General features: G+C 41.1%; 1 protein-coding gene across 1 annotated transcript in view; it reads right to left on the reverse strand.

Annotated features, from left to right (window-relative positions):
- Nucleotides 1-14,906, reverse strand: part of FREM3 (FRAS1 related extracellular matrix 3) — a 123,120-nt gene that overhangs the window by 1,056 nt on the left and 107,158 nt on the right. The window contains exon 7 of the mRNA XM_004040430.5: nt 7,287-7,436. Coding sequence (XP_004040478.5) covers nt 7,287-7,436 — 150 coding nt within the window. The remainder of the gene's footprint in view (nt 1-7,286; nt 7,437-14,906) is intronic.

The following is a 14,906-nucleotide window of genomic DNA, read 5'->3' on the forward strand; positions in this document are numbered from 1 at the left end:
AGGTTTCACTCATTCACTTTTGCCAGACATCTGTTTTAATCTCACAACATTCTGCTCAATTTTATGAAGCCATGAAATTCTGCCATTCTCTTGGTTGTTATTAATCATTTTTTCAAGCTGGTCCACCTCACCATACACCTTCTTTGCGACTTATTTGGAAAGTCATCAAATGTAATGATCATAACATGATAATCAATGGAATTAAATAGAAACCCCTGAGTGATATAAATATAAAAATAAATCGAGGAACAGAATATTTATATTGTCTCAAGGTACTCCTCCATAAAATATTAATTGCAAAGGAAAAAAGGGAATATAATGAGGAACCCTGGCAGATACTACCTTACCCAACTGATCAAAGTTAACACCACCAGTAATGGGATAAATGGAAACTGTGTGCCATTTGACAGAATACAATGAGAGGATAGTATCATCTTTGTGATATTCCTGCTAAAGATGCATTACCTGAACCTAATTATGAAAAACCATCAGACAAACCCAAATTTGGAAGACATTCTGTATAGTATAATAACTGGGTTGTAATCTTCAAAAGCATCAAGGTGTTGAGAGGACTGTTGTAGGTTGAAGAAAACAAAAGCAGACATGACAGCTAAATATAATGCATGATTTAGAACTGGATTCTTTTGCTGTAAAGAATGATTTGAGGCAACTGGTGAAATTTGAATGAGGTCTGAGTAGATTATGGAAGTGTATCAAGTTAATTTCTCAGTTTATGCTTGTTTTGTGGTTATACAAGAGAATGTCTTTGAAGGAATTACATTGTAAGTTTTTGGAGACATGGTTCCAAACTTACTCTCAATAGTTGACCAAAAAAAAAAAAAAAAAAAAAGCGTCTCACTCTACTTGTTACTCTTCTGTAAGTTTGAGATTACTCCAAAAAATTTTCTAAAAGGCACCAAATAGTGACATTAAGAAAACAAAACAAAGCCGGGCCCGGTGGATCATGCCTGTAATCTCAGCACTTTGGGAGGCCGATGCGAGCAGATCACTTGAGGCCAGGAGTTTGAGACCAGCCTGGCCAACCTGGTGAAACCCATTTCTACTAAAAGTACAAAATTAGCAGGGTGTGGTGGTGAGTGCCTGTAGTCACAGCTACTTGGGAGGCTGAGGCTTAAGAATCAATTGAACCTGGGAAGCAGAGATTTCAGTAAGCTGAGATCACGCCACTGTACTCCAGCCTGGGTGACAGAGCGAGAGCCTGTCTCAAAAACAAAAACAAGAACAAGGTTATAGTGAAAATTACTAAGGCAGGAGAGTAATGGATAAGGTTTTGTATCTCATGGACATTGACTCAAATTTTGGTTTATTGTTTACTTGTACTAATTCTTTAACTTCTTTGAGTCTCAGTTTCTTTTCTTCAACTGCAAAATGGGGATAATGATAGCTACCTTATAAGGTTTATTTTGAAGATTATGGATAGTAGACCAAGGATGCTAACACAGTATCTGGCAAATAGTAGGCATTAAGAACACAGAAGTTATAATAATTATTAATGTAACAAGTAATACTTTATACATATATACATAAGATTAATATAGTTAACTAACCTGAGCAGATGTCAAATATTTACTAGGTTCAATGGATTATCAAGTATAAGCCTTACTTCTACAACTCTACTTGTTAAACCCATGAATCACTACCCCAAGCATGAACATTACTTTTATTAGTTCATCCCTACCAGACAGCTAGCAGAGGCATCATTACTTTTATGCAAAGAGGTTTATCTAAAGGAATCTAAATTTCTCTTTCAAACCACAGGCAAAGAAGTCCACCTAACCAAATGGGTTTATTCACTCTTGGTTTCATGGATACATACAGAGTGAGAAATGACCCTGTCTGAAAACTTAAAAAAGAATGAAAAAAAGGGGAGGGGAGTGCCAAGATGGCTAACTAGAAGCTGCTAGTGTGTGCCGCTCTCACGGAGAGGACAGAGAGTGGTGAATAAACACACAAGCTCTTCAGGTGGATTTTCTAGGTGGACAGGCTGAGATTCATCAAGGAAGCAACATGACCCACAGAGAACATAGAAGAGTGAGACAGGACGGCTGCCCACCTAGGACTGGGGCAAAGCCAGGGGAGGATCCCCACCATGGGTAAATGGTGAGTGCGACCCTCCTGGGACCCACAGTTCTTCCATGAACCTTTGCAACCCTGGGCTCTGGAAATCCCCCATGACCACTCCTACCACTGGTGCCTCCAGACAGACACAGGGAACTGTGTGGAGCCTGGGCAGAGCTAAGGCTCAGGCATGCATGGAGTCCCAGGGGCTTTGGATCCCTGGGAACACTGGTACCAGCCTCTGGAGCTCCTGCTGCCTCACATGCCCCCAGGATAGGGGCTGAATTCACAGAGCTGAAGAGCAGATGGACTGCACAACTTGCCTCCACTGAACTCGCTAAACAAAGCCCACTGGCCTGGGACCCCAGCGTGGCCACCTGAGCTTGCAGGCTGGTAGCAGCCCTGCACTTCTCTGGGATGGAGATCCCAGTGGTAGCAGGCAGGCCTGTCAGTTTTGCTGGTCTGCAGCTCTGGCCCCTGCAGTCTTCAGGCTCTGGAGAGAGCAAAAAGATTGAGAACTAATGTAACCCCCAGCACAGCACAGCTGCCTTATGGAGAAATAGACTGTTTTCCCCATGAGTCCTGCTTCTGCTACCTCTTACTGGGCAGGGCCTCCCAACCTGGGACACCAGCCACCCCAGCCCCACCTAGGCTCTTGGCTGGTAGCAGCTCCGCACTTCCTTGGGACAGAGCTCCCAGAAGTAGCAGTGCCACCATTTTTGCTGCTGCACAACCCCGGCTCCTGCTGAGCTCAGGCTTGGGAGGGAGCAAAGAGATTCAGGACTAACTCAGGCCTCCAGCCCAGTGCAGCAGGCTTATAGAAAACTGCCCAGACTGTTCTCCATGCGAGTCCCTGCTGCTGTTATCCTCACTGGGTAGGGCCTCTTGATCTGGGAACCCAGCACAGCCATCTTGTCCCCATTTGAACCCTTTAGTCATTGGTGGCTCTGCATTTCTCTGGGGAGGAAATCCCAGAGACAATGCAAAACCTCTCTGCCATTGCAGCTGCAGTGGTACTGCCCTTACTGCCCTCAGACTGGGGAAGGAACAAAGGGCTGGTCAAGTCACTGACACCTCCAGCATGCCACAAACACCATACGAAGAGGAGCTCAGTTTCTGTTTCCTGGGAGCCTCTACTGTTCACCAGGCAGGGCCCCCAGCTCAGGACTGCAGAGCAGTTGCCCTGCCCCTGGCTGAGCATTCCCACTGGTAGTGGCTCTGTGTCTTCCTGGGCTGGAGCTCCCAGAGGCAACTGACAGCCCCTCTGCCACTGCCACTGCAGTGGTTCTGCCAGTGCTGCCCTCAGACTGGGGAAGGAACAAAGAGTCTGAGGGCTTTACTCCCACCTCTACTGTGCCAGTTGCCATATGGACAGGAGCCAAGTCCCCCTTCCCTGTGAGCCCCCAACCCCCTGCTCTTCACCAGACAGGGCTCCTGGCTCAAGACCACAGCACAGCTGCACCACCTCCTGGCTGAACATTTCCATTGGCAGTGGCTCTGCATTTCTCTGGGGTGGAGCTCCCAGAGGCAACTGAAAGTTCCTCTCTTACTGCCACTGTAGTGGTACTGCCCTTGCTGCCCCCAGAGAAGAAAAGGAACAAAGATTCTGAGTGCTTTACTCACACCTCCAGCTCTTAGCTGCCCTAAGGAGAAGAGGCCAGTCTGTCCTCCCTGTGAGCTTCCTGCACTCCCTGCCCATCACCAGGCAGGCCCTTCCCAGTTCCCCAAGCTTGGGCTCACAATACAGCCACTCTGATTGGTAGTGGCTCTGTGTTTCTTTGGGGTGGAGTTCCAAGAGACAAGTCGAAAGCCCTTTGCCATTACCACTGCTAAGGTCTCTGTCCTCGTCGCCCCCAAGCTGGAGAGGGAGTGTAAAGCCTAAGCTTGCCTCAAGGCTGTGGTGTATAGCTTAGGAGTGCAAAACCAAGATCTGCAGCCAGCAGTAAGGTAAGAGAGGAACCCACACTGTTAGAGTGCTGAGAGGGAACATGGCTGCAAATGCACAGAGGAGCCAAGTGGCTGAGTAAGAGCCTGCCTACCAGCCGTTACACTTACACGCCATCTACTAGATCACAGCCCAAACTTCAAAACCAAAAATACTTTGCATATAACACCCTGTGAAACCAAGGACAAGAATTCAGCTACATATGAAGACCCTGAACAAAGCCTTGGTCCTCTGAAAACATCCAGAAACAAAGTCAATTGACTATATTAAAATTACATCACAGTTAAAGGAATATCAGCCCACACAGATGAGAAAGAACTAGCATAAGAACTCTAGCAATTCAAAAAGCCATAGTGTCTTCCTTCCTCCAAATGACTGCACTAGTTCCTCAGCAATGGTTCTTAACCAGGCTGAAATGACTGAAATAACATAGAATTCAGAATATGGATAGGAATAAAGATCATCGAGATTCAGGTGAAAGTCAAAACCAATCCAAGGAATCTAGGGATAACAATAAAATGATATAATAACTGAAAGATGAAATGAAGAAAGAACAAACAGATCTGATAGAGCTGAAAACACTACAAGAATTTCATAATACGATTGAAAATATTTATTATTTTTAAATTAATTAATTTACTTTTTTTTTTTTTTGAGACGGAGTTGAACTCTGTCACCCAGGCTGGAATGTATGGCTCATCGCAGCCTCAACCTCCTGGGCTCAGGTGCTCTTCCCACCTCAGTCTTACAACTAGCTTGGACTACAGGTGCACACCACCATGCCTGGCTAATTTTTTTGTATTTTTTGAAGAGATGGGGTTTTGCCATGTTGCCCACATTGGACTCAAGCAATCCACCTGCCTAGGCCTCCAAAAGTGCTAGGATTACAGATGAGAGCCACTGTGCCGGGCCAATTGCAAGTATTAACAACAGAATTGGCCAAGCTGAGGAAAGAATCTCATAGCAAAAAGGTTCTCTGAATGAACACAATCAAAAATAAAGAGAAAAGAATAAAAAAGAATGTGCAAAACTTCTTAGAAATATGGGATTATGTAAAAAGACCAAATCTACGACTCATTGGCATCCCTGAAAGACAGGGAGAGAAACCAAACAACTTGGAAAATATATTTGAAGATACTGTCCATGCATATTTCCCCAACTTCACTAGAGAGGCCAAAATTCAAATTCAGGAAATGCAGAGAACCCTTCAAGATACTGTATAAGACAACTATCCCTAAGACACATAGTCATCAGACTCTCCAAGGTTGACATGAAAGAAAAAAATATTAAAGGCAGCTAAAGAGAAGAGAAAGGCAGCAAAGAGAACCTCATCAGGCTAACAGCATATCTTTCAGCAGAAACTCTACAGGCCAGAAGAGATTAGGGGCCTTTATTAAGCATTATTAAAAAAAAAAAAATCTCAACCAAGAATTTTATATCCAGCCAAACTAAGCTTCATCAAAAAAGGAGAAATAAGATCTTTATCAGACAAGCAAATGTTAAGGGCATTCATTACCACCAGACCTGCCTTACAAGAAGTTTTTAAAGGAGCACTAAATATGGAAATGAAAGACCATTATGGCCACCACAAAAGCACACTTAAGTACATAGACCGTTGACACTATAAAGCAACTACACAATTGAGTCTGCATAATAAACCGCTAACAGCAAGATGACAGCATTAAATCCTCACATATCAAATATTAACCTTGAATGAAAACAGGCTAAATGACCCAATTAAAAGGCCACAGAGTTGCAAGTTAGATAAAGAAGAAAGATCCAACCATATGCTGTCTTCAAAAGACCCATCTCACATGCAATGACAGTCATAGGTTCAAAGTAAAGGGATGGGGAAAAATCTACTAAACAAATGGAAAACAAAAAAAGCAGGGGTTGCTATTCTAATTTCAGACAAAACAGACTTTAAGCCAACAATGATAAAAAAGACAAAGACAGGCATTATATAATCGTAAAGGGTTTAATTCAACAAGAAGACTTAACTATCCTGAATATTTATGTGCCCAACAGAGGAGTATCCTCATTCATAAAACAAGTCCTTAAAGACCTGTGAAGAGACTTAGATAACCATACAATAATAATGGGAGACTTCAACACCCTATTGACAATATTAGACAGACCATCAAGGCAGAAAAGTAATGAAGATATTTGGGACCCAAATTTGACACTTAACCAAATGGACCTAATAGACATTTATAACACTCTCCACCCAAAACCAACAGAATATACATTCTTCTCTTCTGCACATACACGTACTCTAAAATCGACTACACCATTGGCCATAAAAATTATTAGCAAATTCAAAAAATTCAGAAGTATACCAACCACACTCTCAGATTATATAACAATAAAAATAGAAACCAATACCATGAAGATCACGCAAAACCATACAATTACATGGAAATTAAACAGCCTGCTCCTGAATGACTTCTGGGTAAACAATGTAATTAAGGCAGAAATCAAGAACTTTTTTGAAACTAATGAGAACAAAGATACAACATACCAGAACTTCTGGGACACAGCTAAAGCAGTATTAAGAGGAAAGTTTAGAGTGCTAAATGCTCACATCAAAAATTTAGAAAGATATAAAATTAACAACCTAACACCACACCAAAAGGTCACAACTGCAAATGAGAAAATGTGGGCATCAATGTACATGGAAATGTCCTTTTCTTTTCCTATTGGGTCCTGATCTTTTTCTGATAAAGCACCTGACAGGTACCCTAGAGGATATGATATCTAGAATTGTGCCATGCTGTCAGCTAGGCCTTGATCATCCATGTCAGGAAATGCAAAGGTGAGCAGGGCATGAAGACATGCTGTTTGAAGCTAAGGCAAATGCCTGAGTCTGAAGTGAAAACCTCCTACACTTCAAAGGTCTAATATGTGACGAGATTCTTCCACGAGTTGGGACTTGCTTGGCCATTATGTGGGTAATTTCATCTGAAATATTGTTTATGAGCAGCTTTAGGTATCTATAAGTATTCTGAACTTTGGAAAAATTAATGTGAGCCCATGACAAGCAAGTGGGTAATAAATGAATCACAAAGGCTGCTGTTTGAATAATGTACTTATTTTGTAACCAGCAGAAGTCATTACGTATACAAACCATCTACGTGCTGAAGCCAGAGAAACTTTCATTCAGAGTCCATCAACAAAGACTAAGCATGCTTACACTTAACAGACTAGACCCCACCATAAACATGTATATGATAATGATGTATTCTTTAAGTGGCCCTCTCACCTTCTGCTGACTCCTGCTCTGACTTTCTGGAGCGCACGGCGATGGATGATGGTTGGGAAAGATCAGTGCCTCTTCTCCAAACACAAACCTCCACGTAGCGAGCACTTTCATTGACGTGATATTCAGCATCCCCAAAGTGCAGGACAGGTTCTAAAGAGGCAAAAAAAGATAAACTAAGAATGCTTCAGCCTGCCTGGTATACTGTCTCTTTGGCCCTGTGTGAGCCTGGGCATTTGTCATAATTGTCAGACATGACAGATCCCACAGTTCTTGTTTTTTTATATAGCTCAGGGAGAACAAAAACAAAAACACACAAAAAGCCACATCAGAGTCACATACCATGACTTTGACTCTAGGAAATGCCATGAGATGAAGTCAGTTGAGATGCTGTTCAATTTTTTGTTTTAAGAACTTTCCATTACATAGAAGAGATTTTCCTATTAGGGAAAATTGGCCAATCAGCTGTAACTCAGGCAAGTCTGCTATTGTTTGGGAAAAGATGGTGGAGAAGTTAGAGAGGCTTTTTTTGGCGGGGAGAAAATTGCTCTTCCTGTGGAGGGACAGTTGAGCCAGAATTCTGAGTTTGATCACTATGGCTATGCCTTTTCTTAGGGCATTTGCTGATTACAGGGACAGATGGAAATCCTGGGGCAGTGAATGAGGGGGAGGAGAGATCCTGTTAGCTGAGATGCCAGAAGCACTTCCCCAAGAGACCAAGACGTGACTCCATAGAAAAAGAAGGCTGAAACGGAACAACCAGCACAGACACCAGGCTTCAGCGGTGGGTAGAAGGGAATTGTACATCTTCTAAAAGGAGGAAGAGGTTGACAATGCGAATGTTGCTTTGGCCAAGCAAATACACTTATCCGTACCCCGTTCGTTCTTGTTCTAAAAGGTAGCTATGAACTTAGGTGATTATTTAAAGCATATACAAGGCTTAGCTGTAACAATACCTACTATATGTACTGTCATGAAAAAGGTTTTGAGATGAATACTTTTGTTGGCTGTGACATCTGGAGTCAAAAAACGTAAATATTAGGAAGCAGATTCACCATGGAGGAACAACCCCTTGAGGTTGTCAAACGGAAAATTAGTTATGGAGATGACACCTTTGCAAATATATTGCAATGCACCAGGAGCGTATCTGAATTTAAATTCAAATTTTTGGAGGCTAGGAATCAGATTTAGTAAATGTTATTTTCTTCAAGATGTATTTTAGTAGATCTTTTAACTGCTGAGGGAGTAGTAGTGGTAAAACTGCAAGACCTCTCCTGTCCTGGTTATGCCAAACAGCTCCCAATACACTGAACACAGCATGCATTTGTGAGCCTCCATCTTTGTTGATGATGTTCTCTGAGCTGGAATGTGCCAATTTGGCAAATGCCTACTCATTTTTTTAAGACTTTGATAAAGAGTTGCCTTCTCTGGGAAGCCATATTTATTTCCTCAATAAATAATCATTCTTCACTCTGTGCTTCCCTAACATTTCAAATAGTTCTATAACTGTAGTGATGGAACACACTTGCAATTTGCTCACCTCAGGCATACAACAGGCAGGTGGCCTGCACTCAGAAAAGGGTGGTAGGGTCATTCTTTCTTTTCTTTTTAATGAACATGTAGTAATTGTACGTATTTATGGGGTACACAGTGGTGTTTTGATATATTTATGGCATAGTGATCAGGTCAGGGTAATGCACATATCCCATTCTTTCTTCTCTTACCAAGAACTTTCTCCTCATTATTGCTAATGGGTGTTTCTGATGCCTCCACGGTTGGGACAGGAAAGAAGGAGGATAGGCAGGAGTAGCAGGAAAGTTCTTTCTTGAACACTTTCATGGATGTCAGTACTCTTTGGTTTTGGAAGATGGAAGAAAAGCTGATCCTGTTTATTATGGGCACTTTTGCAGGTTCTTTGGAGATCTCTCACTCCCACAGTTGGGTATCTCTTATCTGCAGTTCTCTTGATGAGGATGAAACAGATATATTCTGGCTGATCACTTAATCATTCCTCAACCTATTTAGCATTTGGAAGTACCTCTGTTCAGCCCTCTAGATGGCACCTTTGGACAAGTTCATTCTGGCTCACTCTTGTATGCGTGGCTCACATGTGGTCCATGGCAACCTTCCTGCATCCTCTGCCTTGATAAACTCCAGGAATACTGCTTAACCCCAATGCAGTCCCTCTCTTTTGTTCATCCACCAAAGCAGCCAACCAGTTTATCTCCCACATTCAGATTTTCCAGGCAGAGCCAGATCCCAGTTCATTGTGTTCTCCACATTGCAGGTGGCACACATCGTACTGCCCAAAAGGTCTCCTTCGAGCCCCCTCTCTTGATTTAGCACCTCTTTAAAATGCAAAAATGTTAAACTTACCATTCTAACATGCTGTCCTGTGTTTATTATTATTATTATTAAACTTTAAGTTTTAGGGTACATGTGCACAATGTGCAGGTTTGTTACATACGTATACATGTGCCATGTTGGTGTGCTATACCCATTAACTCGTCATTTAGCATTAGGTATATATCCTAATGCTATCCCTCCCCCATCCCCCCACCCCACAACAGGCCCCAGTGTGTGATGTTTCCCTTCCCCTGTCCATGTGTTCTCATTGTTCAATTCCCACCTATGAGTGAGAACATGCAGTGTTTGGTTTTTTCTCCTTGCGATAGTTTGCTGAGAATGATGGTTTCCAGCTTCATCGATGTCCCTACAATGGACATGAACTCATCATTTTTTATGGCTGCATAGTATTCCATGGTGTATATGTGCCAGATTTTCTTAATCCAGTCTATCATTGCTGGACATTTGGGTTGGTTCCAAGTCTTTGCTATTGTGAATAGTGCCACAATAAACATACATGTGCATGTGTCTTTATAGCAGCATGATTTATAATCCTTTGGGTATATACCCAGTAATGGGATGGCTGGGTCAAATGGTATTTCTAGTTCTAGATCCCTGAGGAATCACCACACTGACTTCCACAATGGTTGAACTAGTTTATAGTCCCACCAACAGTGTAAAAGTGTTCCTATTTCTCCACATCCTCTCCAGCACCTGTTGTTTCCTGACTTTTTAATGATTGCCATTCTAACTGGTGTGAGATGGTATCTCATTGTGGTTTTGATTTGCATTTCTCTGATGGCCAGTGATGATGAGCATTTTTTTTTCTTTTTTTAATTTTTTATTTTATTTTATTTTATTTTATTTTATTTTATTTATTTATTTATTTATTTATTTTTATTACACTTTAAGTTTTAGGGTACATGTGCACATTGTGCAGGTTAGTTACATATGTATACATGTGCCATGCTGGTGCGCTGCACCCACTAACTCGTCATCTAGCATTAGGTATATCTCCCAATGCTATGCCTCCCCCCTCCCCCCACCCCACAACAGTTCCCAGAGTGTGATATTCCCCTTCCTGTGTCCATGTGATCTCATTGTTCAATTCCCACCTATGAGTAAGAATATGCGGTGTTTGGTTTTTTGTTCTTGCGATAGTTTACTGAGAATGATGGTTTCCAATTTCATCCATGTCCCTACAAAGGACATGAACTCATCATTTTTTATGGCTGCATAGTATTCCATGGTGTATATGTGCCACATTTTCTTAATCCAGTCTATCATTGTTGGACATTTGGGTTGGTTCCAAGTCTTTGCTATTGTGAATAATGCCGCAATAAACATACGTGTGCATGTGTCTTTATAGCAGCCTGATTTATAGTCCTTTGGGTATATACCCAGTAATGGGATGGCTGGGTCAAATGGTATTTCTAGTTTTAGATCCCTGAGGAATCGCCACACTGACTTCCACAATGGTTGAACTCGTTTACAGTCCCACCAACAGTGTAAAAGTGTTCCTATTTCTCCACATCCTCTCCAGCACCTGTTGTTTCCTGACTTTTTAATGATTGCCATTCTAACTGGTGTGAGATGATATCTCATAGTGGTTTTGATTTGCATTTCTCTGATGGCCAGTGATGATGAGCATTTTTTCATGTGTTTTTTGGCTGCATAAATGTCTTCTTTTGAGAAGTGTCTGTTCATGTCCTTCGCCCACTTTTTGATGAGGTTGTTTGTTTTTTTCTTGTAAATTTGTTTGAGTTCATTGTAGATTCTGGATATTAGCCCTTTGTCAGATGAGTAGGTTGGAAAAATTTTCTCCCATTCTGTAGGTTGCCTATTCACTCTGATGGTGGTTTCTTTTGCTGTGCAGAAGTTCTTTAGTTTAATTAGATCCCATTTGTCAATTTTGGCTTTTGTTGCCATTACTTTTGGTGTTTTAGACATGAAGTCCTTGCCCATGCCTATGTCCTGAATGGTATTGCCTAGGTTTTCTTCTAGGGTTTTTATGGTTTTAGGTCTAACATGTAAGTCTTTAATCCATCTCGAATTAATTTTTGTATAAGGTGCAAGGAAGGGATCCAGTTTCAGCTTTCTACATATGGCTAGCCAGCTTTCCCAGCACCATTTATTAAATAGGGAATCCTTTCCCCATTTCTTGTTTTTGTCAGGTTTGTCAAAGATCAGATAGCTGTAGATCTGCGGCATTATTTCTGAGGGCTCTGTTCTGTTCCATTGATCTATATCTCTGTTTTGGTACCACTTCCATGCTGTTTTGGTTACTATAGCCTTGTATTATAGTTTGAAGTCAGGTAGCATGATGCCTGCAGCTTTGTTCTTTTGGCTTAGGACTGACTTGGCAATGTGGGCTCTTTTTTGGTTCCATATGAACTTTAAAGTAGTTTTTTCCAATTCTGTGAAGAAAGTCATTGGTAAATTGATGGGGATGGCATTGAATCTATAAATTACCTTGGGCAGTATGGCCATTTTCACGATATTGATTCTTCCTACCCATGAGCATGGAATGTTTTTCCATTTGTTTGTATCCTCTTTTATTTCATTGAGCAGTGGTTTGTAGTTCTCCTTGAAGAGGTCCTTCACCTCCCTTGTAAGTTGGATTCCTAAGTATTTTATTGTCTTTGAAGCAATTGTGAATGGGAGTTCACTCATGATTTGGCTCTCTGTTTGTCTGTTATTGGTGTATAAGAATGCTTGTGATTTTTGCACATTGATTTTGTATCCTGAGACTTTGCTAAAGTTGCTTATCAGCTTAAGGAGATTTTGGGCTGAGACAATGGGGTTTTCTAGATATACAATCATGTCATCTGCAAACAGGGACAATTTGAGTTCCTCTTTTCCTAATTGAATGCCCTTTATTTCCTTCTCCTGCCCGATTGCCCTGGCCAGAACTTCCAACACTATGTTGAATAGGAGTGATGAGAGAGGGCATCCCTGTCTTGTACTAGTTTTCAAAGGGAATGCTTCCAGTTTTTGTCCATTCAGTATGATATTGGCTGTGGGTTTGTCATAGATAGCTCTTATTATTTTGAGATATGTCCATCAATACCTAATTTATTGAGAGTTTTTATCATGAAGCGTTGTTGAATTTTGTCAAAGGCCTTTTCTGCATCTATTGAGATAATCATGTGTTTTTTGTCTTTGGTTCTGTTTATATGCTGGATTACGTTTATGGATTTTTGTATGTTGAACCAGCCTTGCATCCCAGGGATGAAGCCCACTTGATCATGGTGGATAAACTTTTTGATGTGCTGCTGGATTCAGTTTGCCAGTATTTTATTGAGGATTTTTGCATCAATGTTCATCAAGGATATTGGTCAAAAATTCTCTTTTTTTGCTGTGTCTCTGCCCGGCTTTGGTATCAGGATGATGCTGGCCTCATAAAATGAGTTAGGGAGGATTCCCTCTTTTTCTATTGATTGGAATAGTTTCAGAAGGAATGGTACCAGCTCCTCCTTGTACCTCTGGTAGAATTCGGCTGTGAGTCCATCTGGTCCTGGTCTTTTTTTGGTTGGTAAGCTATTAATTATTGCCTCAATTTCAGATTCTGTTATTGGTCTATTCAGAGATTCAACTTCTTCCTGGTTTAGTCTTGGGAGAGTGTATGTGTCGAAGAATTTATCCATTTCTTCTAGATTTTCTAGTTTATTTGCATAGAGGTGTTTATAGTATTCTCTGATGGTAGCTTTTATTTCTGTGGGATCAGTGGTGATATCCCCTTTGTCATTTTTTATTGCATCGATTTGATTCTTCTCTCTTTTCTTCTTTATTGATCTTGCTAGCGGTCTATCAATTTTGTTGATCTTTTCAAAAAACCAGCTCCTGGATTCATTGATTTTTTGAAGGGTTTTTTGTGTCTCTATCTCCTTCAGTTCTGCTCTGATCTTAGTTATTTCTTGCCTTCTGCTAGCTTTTGAATGTGTTTGCTCTTGCTTCTCTAGTTCTTTTAATTGTGATGTTAGGGTGTCAATTTTAGATCTTTCCTGCTTTCTCTTGTCGGCATTTAATGCAACAAATTTCCCTCTACACACTGCTTTGAATGTGTCCCAGAGATTCTGGTATGTTGTGTCTTTGTTTTCGTTGGTTTCAAAGAACATCTTTATTCCTGCCTTCATTTCGTTATGTACCCAGTAGTCATTCAGGAGCAGGTTGTTCAGTTTCCATGTAGTTGAGTGGTTTTGAGTGAGTTTCTTAATCCTGAGTTCTAGTTTGATTGCACTGTGGTCTGACAGACAGTTTTCTTTCTGTTCTTTTACATTTGCTGAGGAGAGCTTTACTTCCAGCTATGTGGTCAATTTTGGAATAGGTGTGGTGTGGTGCTGAAAAGAATGTATATTCTGTTGATTTGGGGTGGAGAGTTCTGTAGATGTCTATTAGGTCCGCTTGGTGCAGAGCTGAGTTTAATTCCTGGATATCCTCGTTAAATTTCTGTCTCATTGATCTGTCTAATGTTGACGGTTGGGTGTTAAAGTCTCCCATTATTATTGTGTGGGAGTCTAAGTCTCTTTGTAGGTCACTAAGGACTTGCTTTATGAATCTGGATGCTCCTGTACTGGGTGCATATATATTTAGGATAGTTAGTTCTTCTTGTTGAATTGATCCCTTTACCATTATGTAATGGCCTTCTTTGTCTCTTTTGATCTTTGTTGGTTTAAAGTCTGTTTTATCCGAGACTAGGATGGCAACCCCTGCCTTTTTTTGTTTTCCATTTGCTTGGTAGATCTTCCTCCATCCCTTTATTTTGAGTCTATGTGTGTCTCTGCACGTGAGATGGGTTTCCTGAATACAGCACACTGATGGGTCTTGACTCTTTATCCAATTTGCCAGTCTGTGTCTTTTAATTGGAGCATTTAGCCCATTTACATTTAAGGTTAGTATTGTTATGTGTGAATTTGATCCTGTCATTATGATGTTAGCTGGTTATTCTTCCCGTTAGTTGATGCAGTTTCTTCCTAGCCTCGATGGTCTTTACAATTTGTCATGTTTTTGCAGTGGCTATTACCAGTTGTTCCTTTCCATGTTTAGTGCTTCCTTCAGGAGCTCTTTTAGGACAGGCCTGGTGGTGACAAAATCTCTCAGCATTTGCTTGTCTGTGAAGTATTTTATTTCTCCTTTGCTTATGAAGCTTAGTTTGGCTGGATATGAAATTCTGGGTTGAAAATTCTTTTCTTTAAGATTGTTGAATATTGGCCCCCTCTCTCTTCTGGCTTGTAGAGTTTGTGCTGAGAGATCAGCAGTTAGTCTGATGGGCTTCCC

This window comes from Gorilla gorilla, chromosome 3, assembly GCF_029281585.2.
Source record: "Gorilla gorilla gorilla isolate KB3781 chromosome 3, NHGRI_mGorGor1-v2.1_pri, whole genome shotgun sequence".
NCBI lineage: Eukaryota > Metazoa > Chordata > Mammalia > Primates > Hominidae > Gorilla > Gorilla gorilla.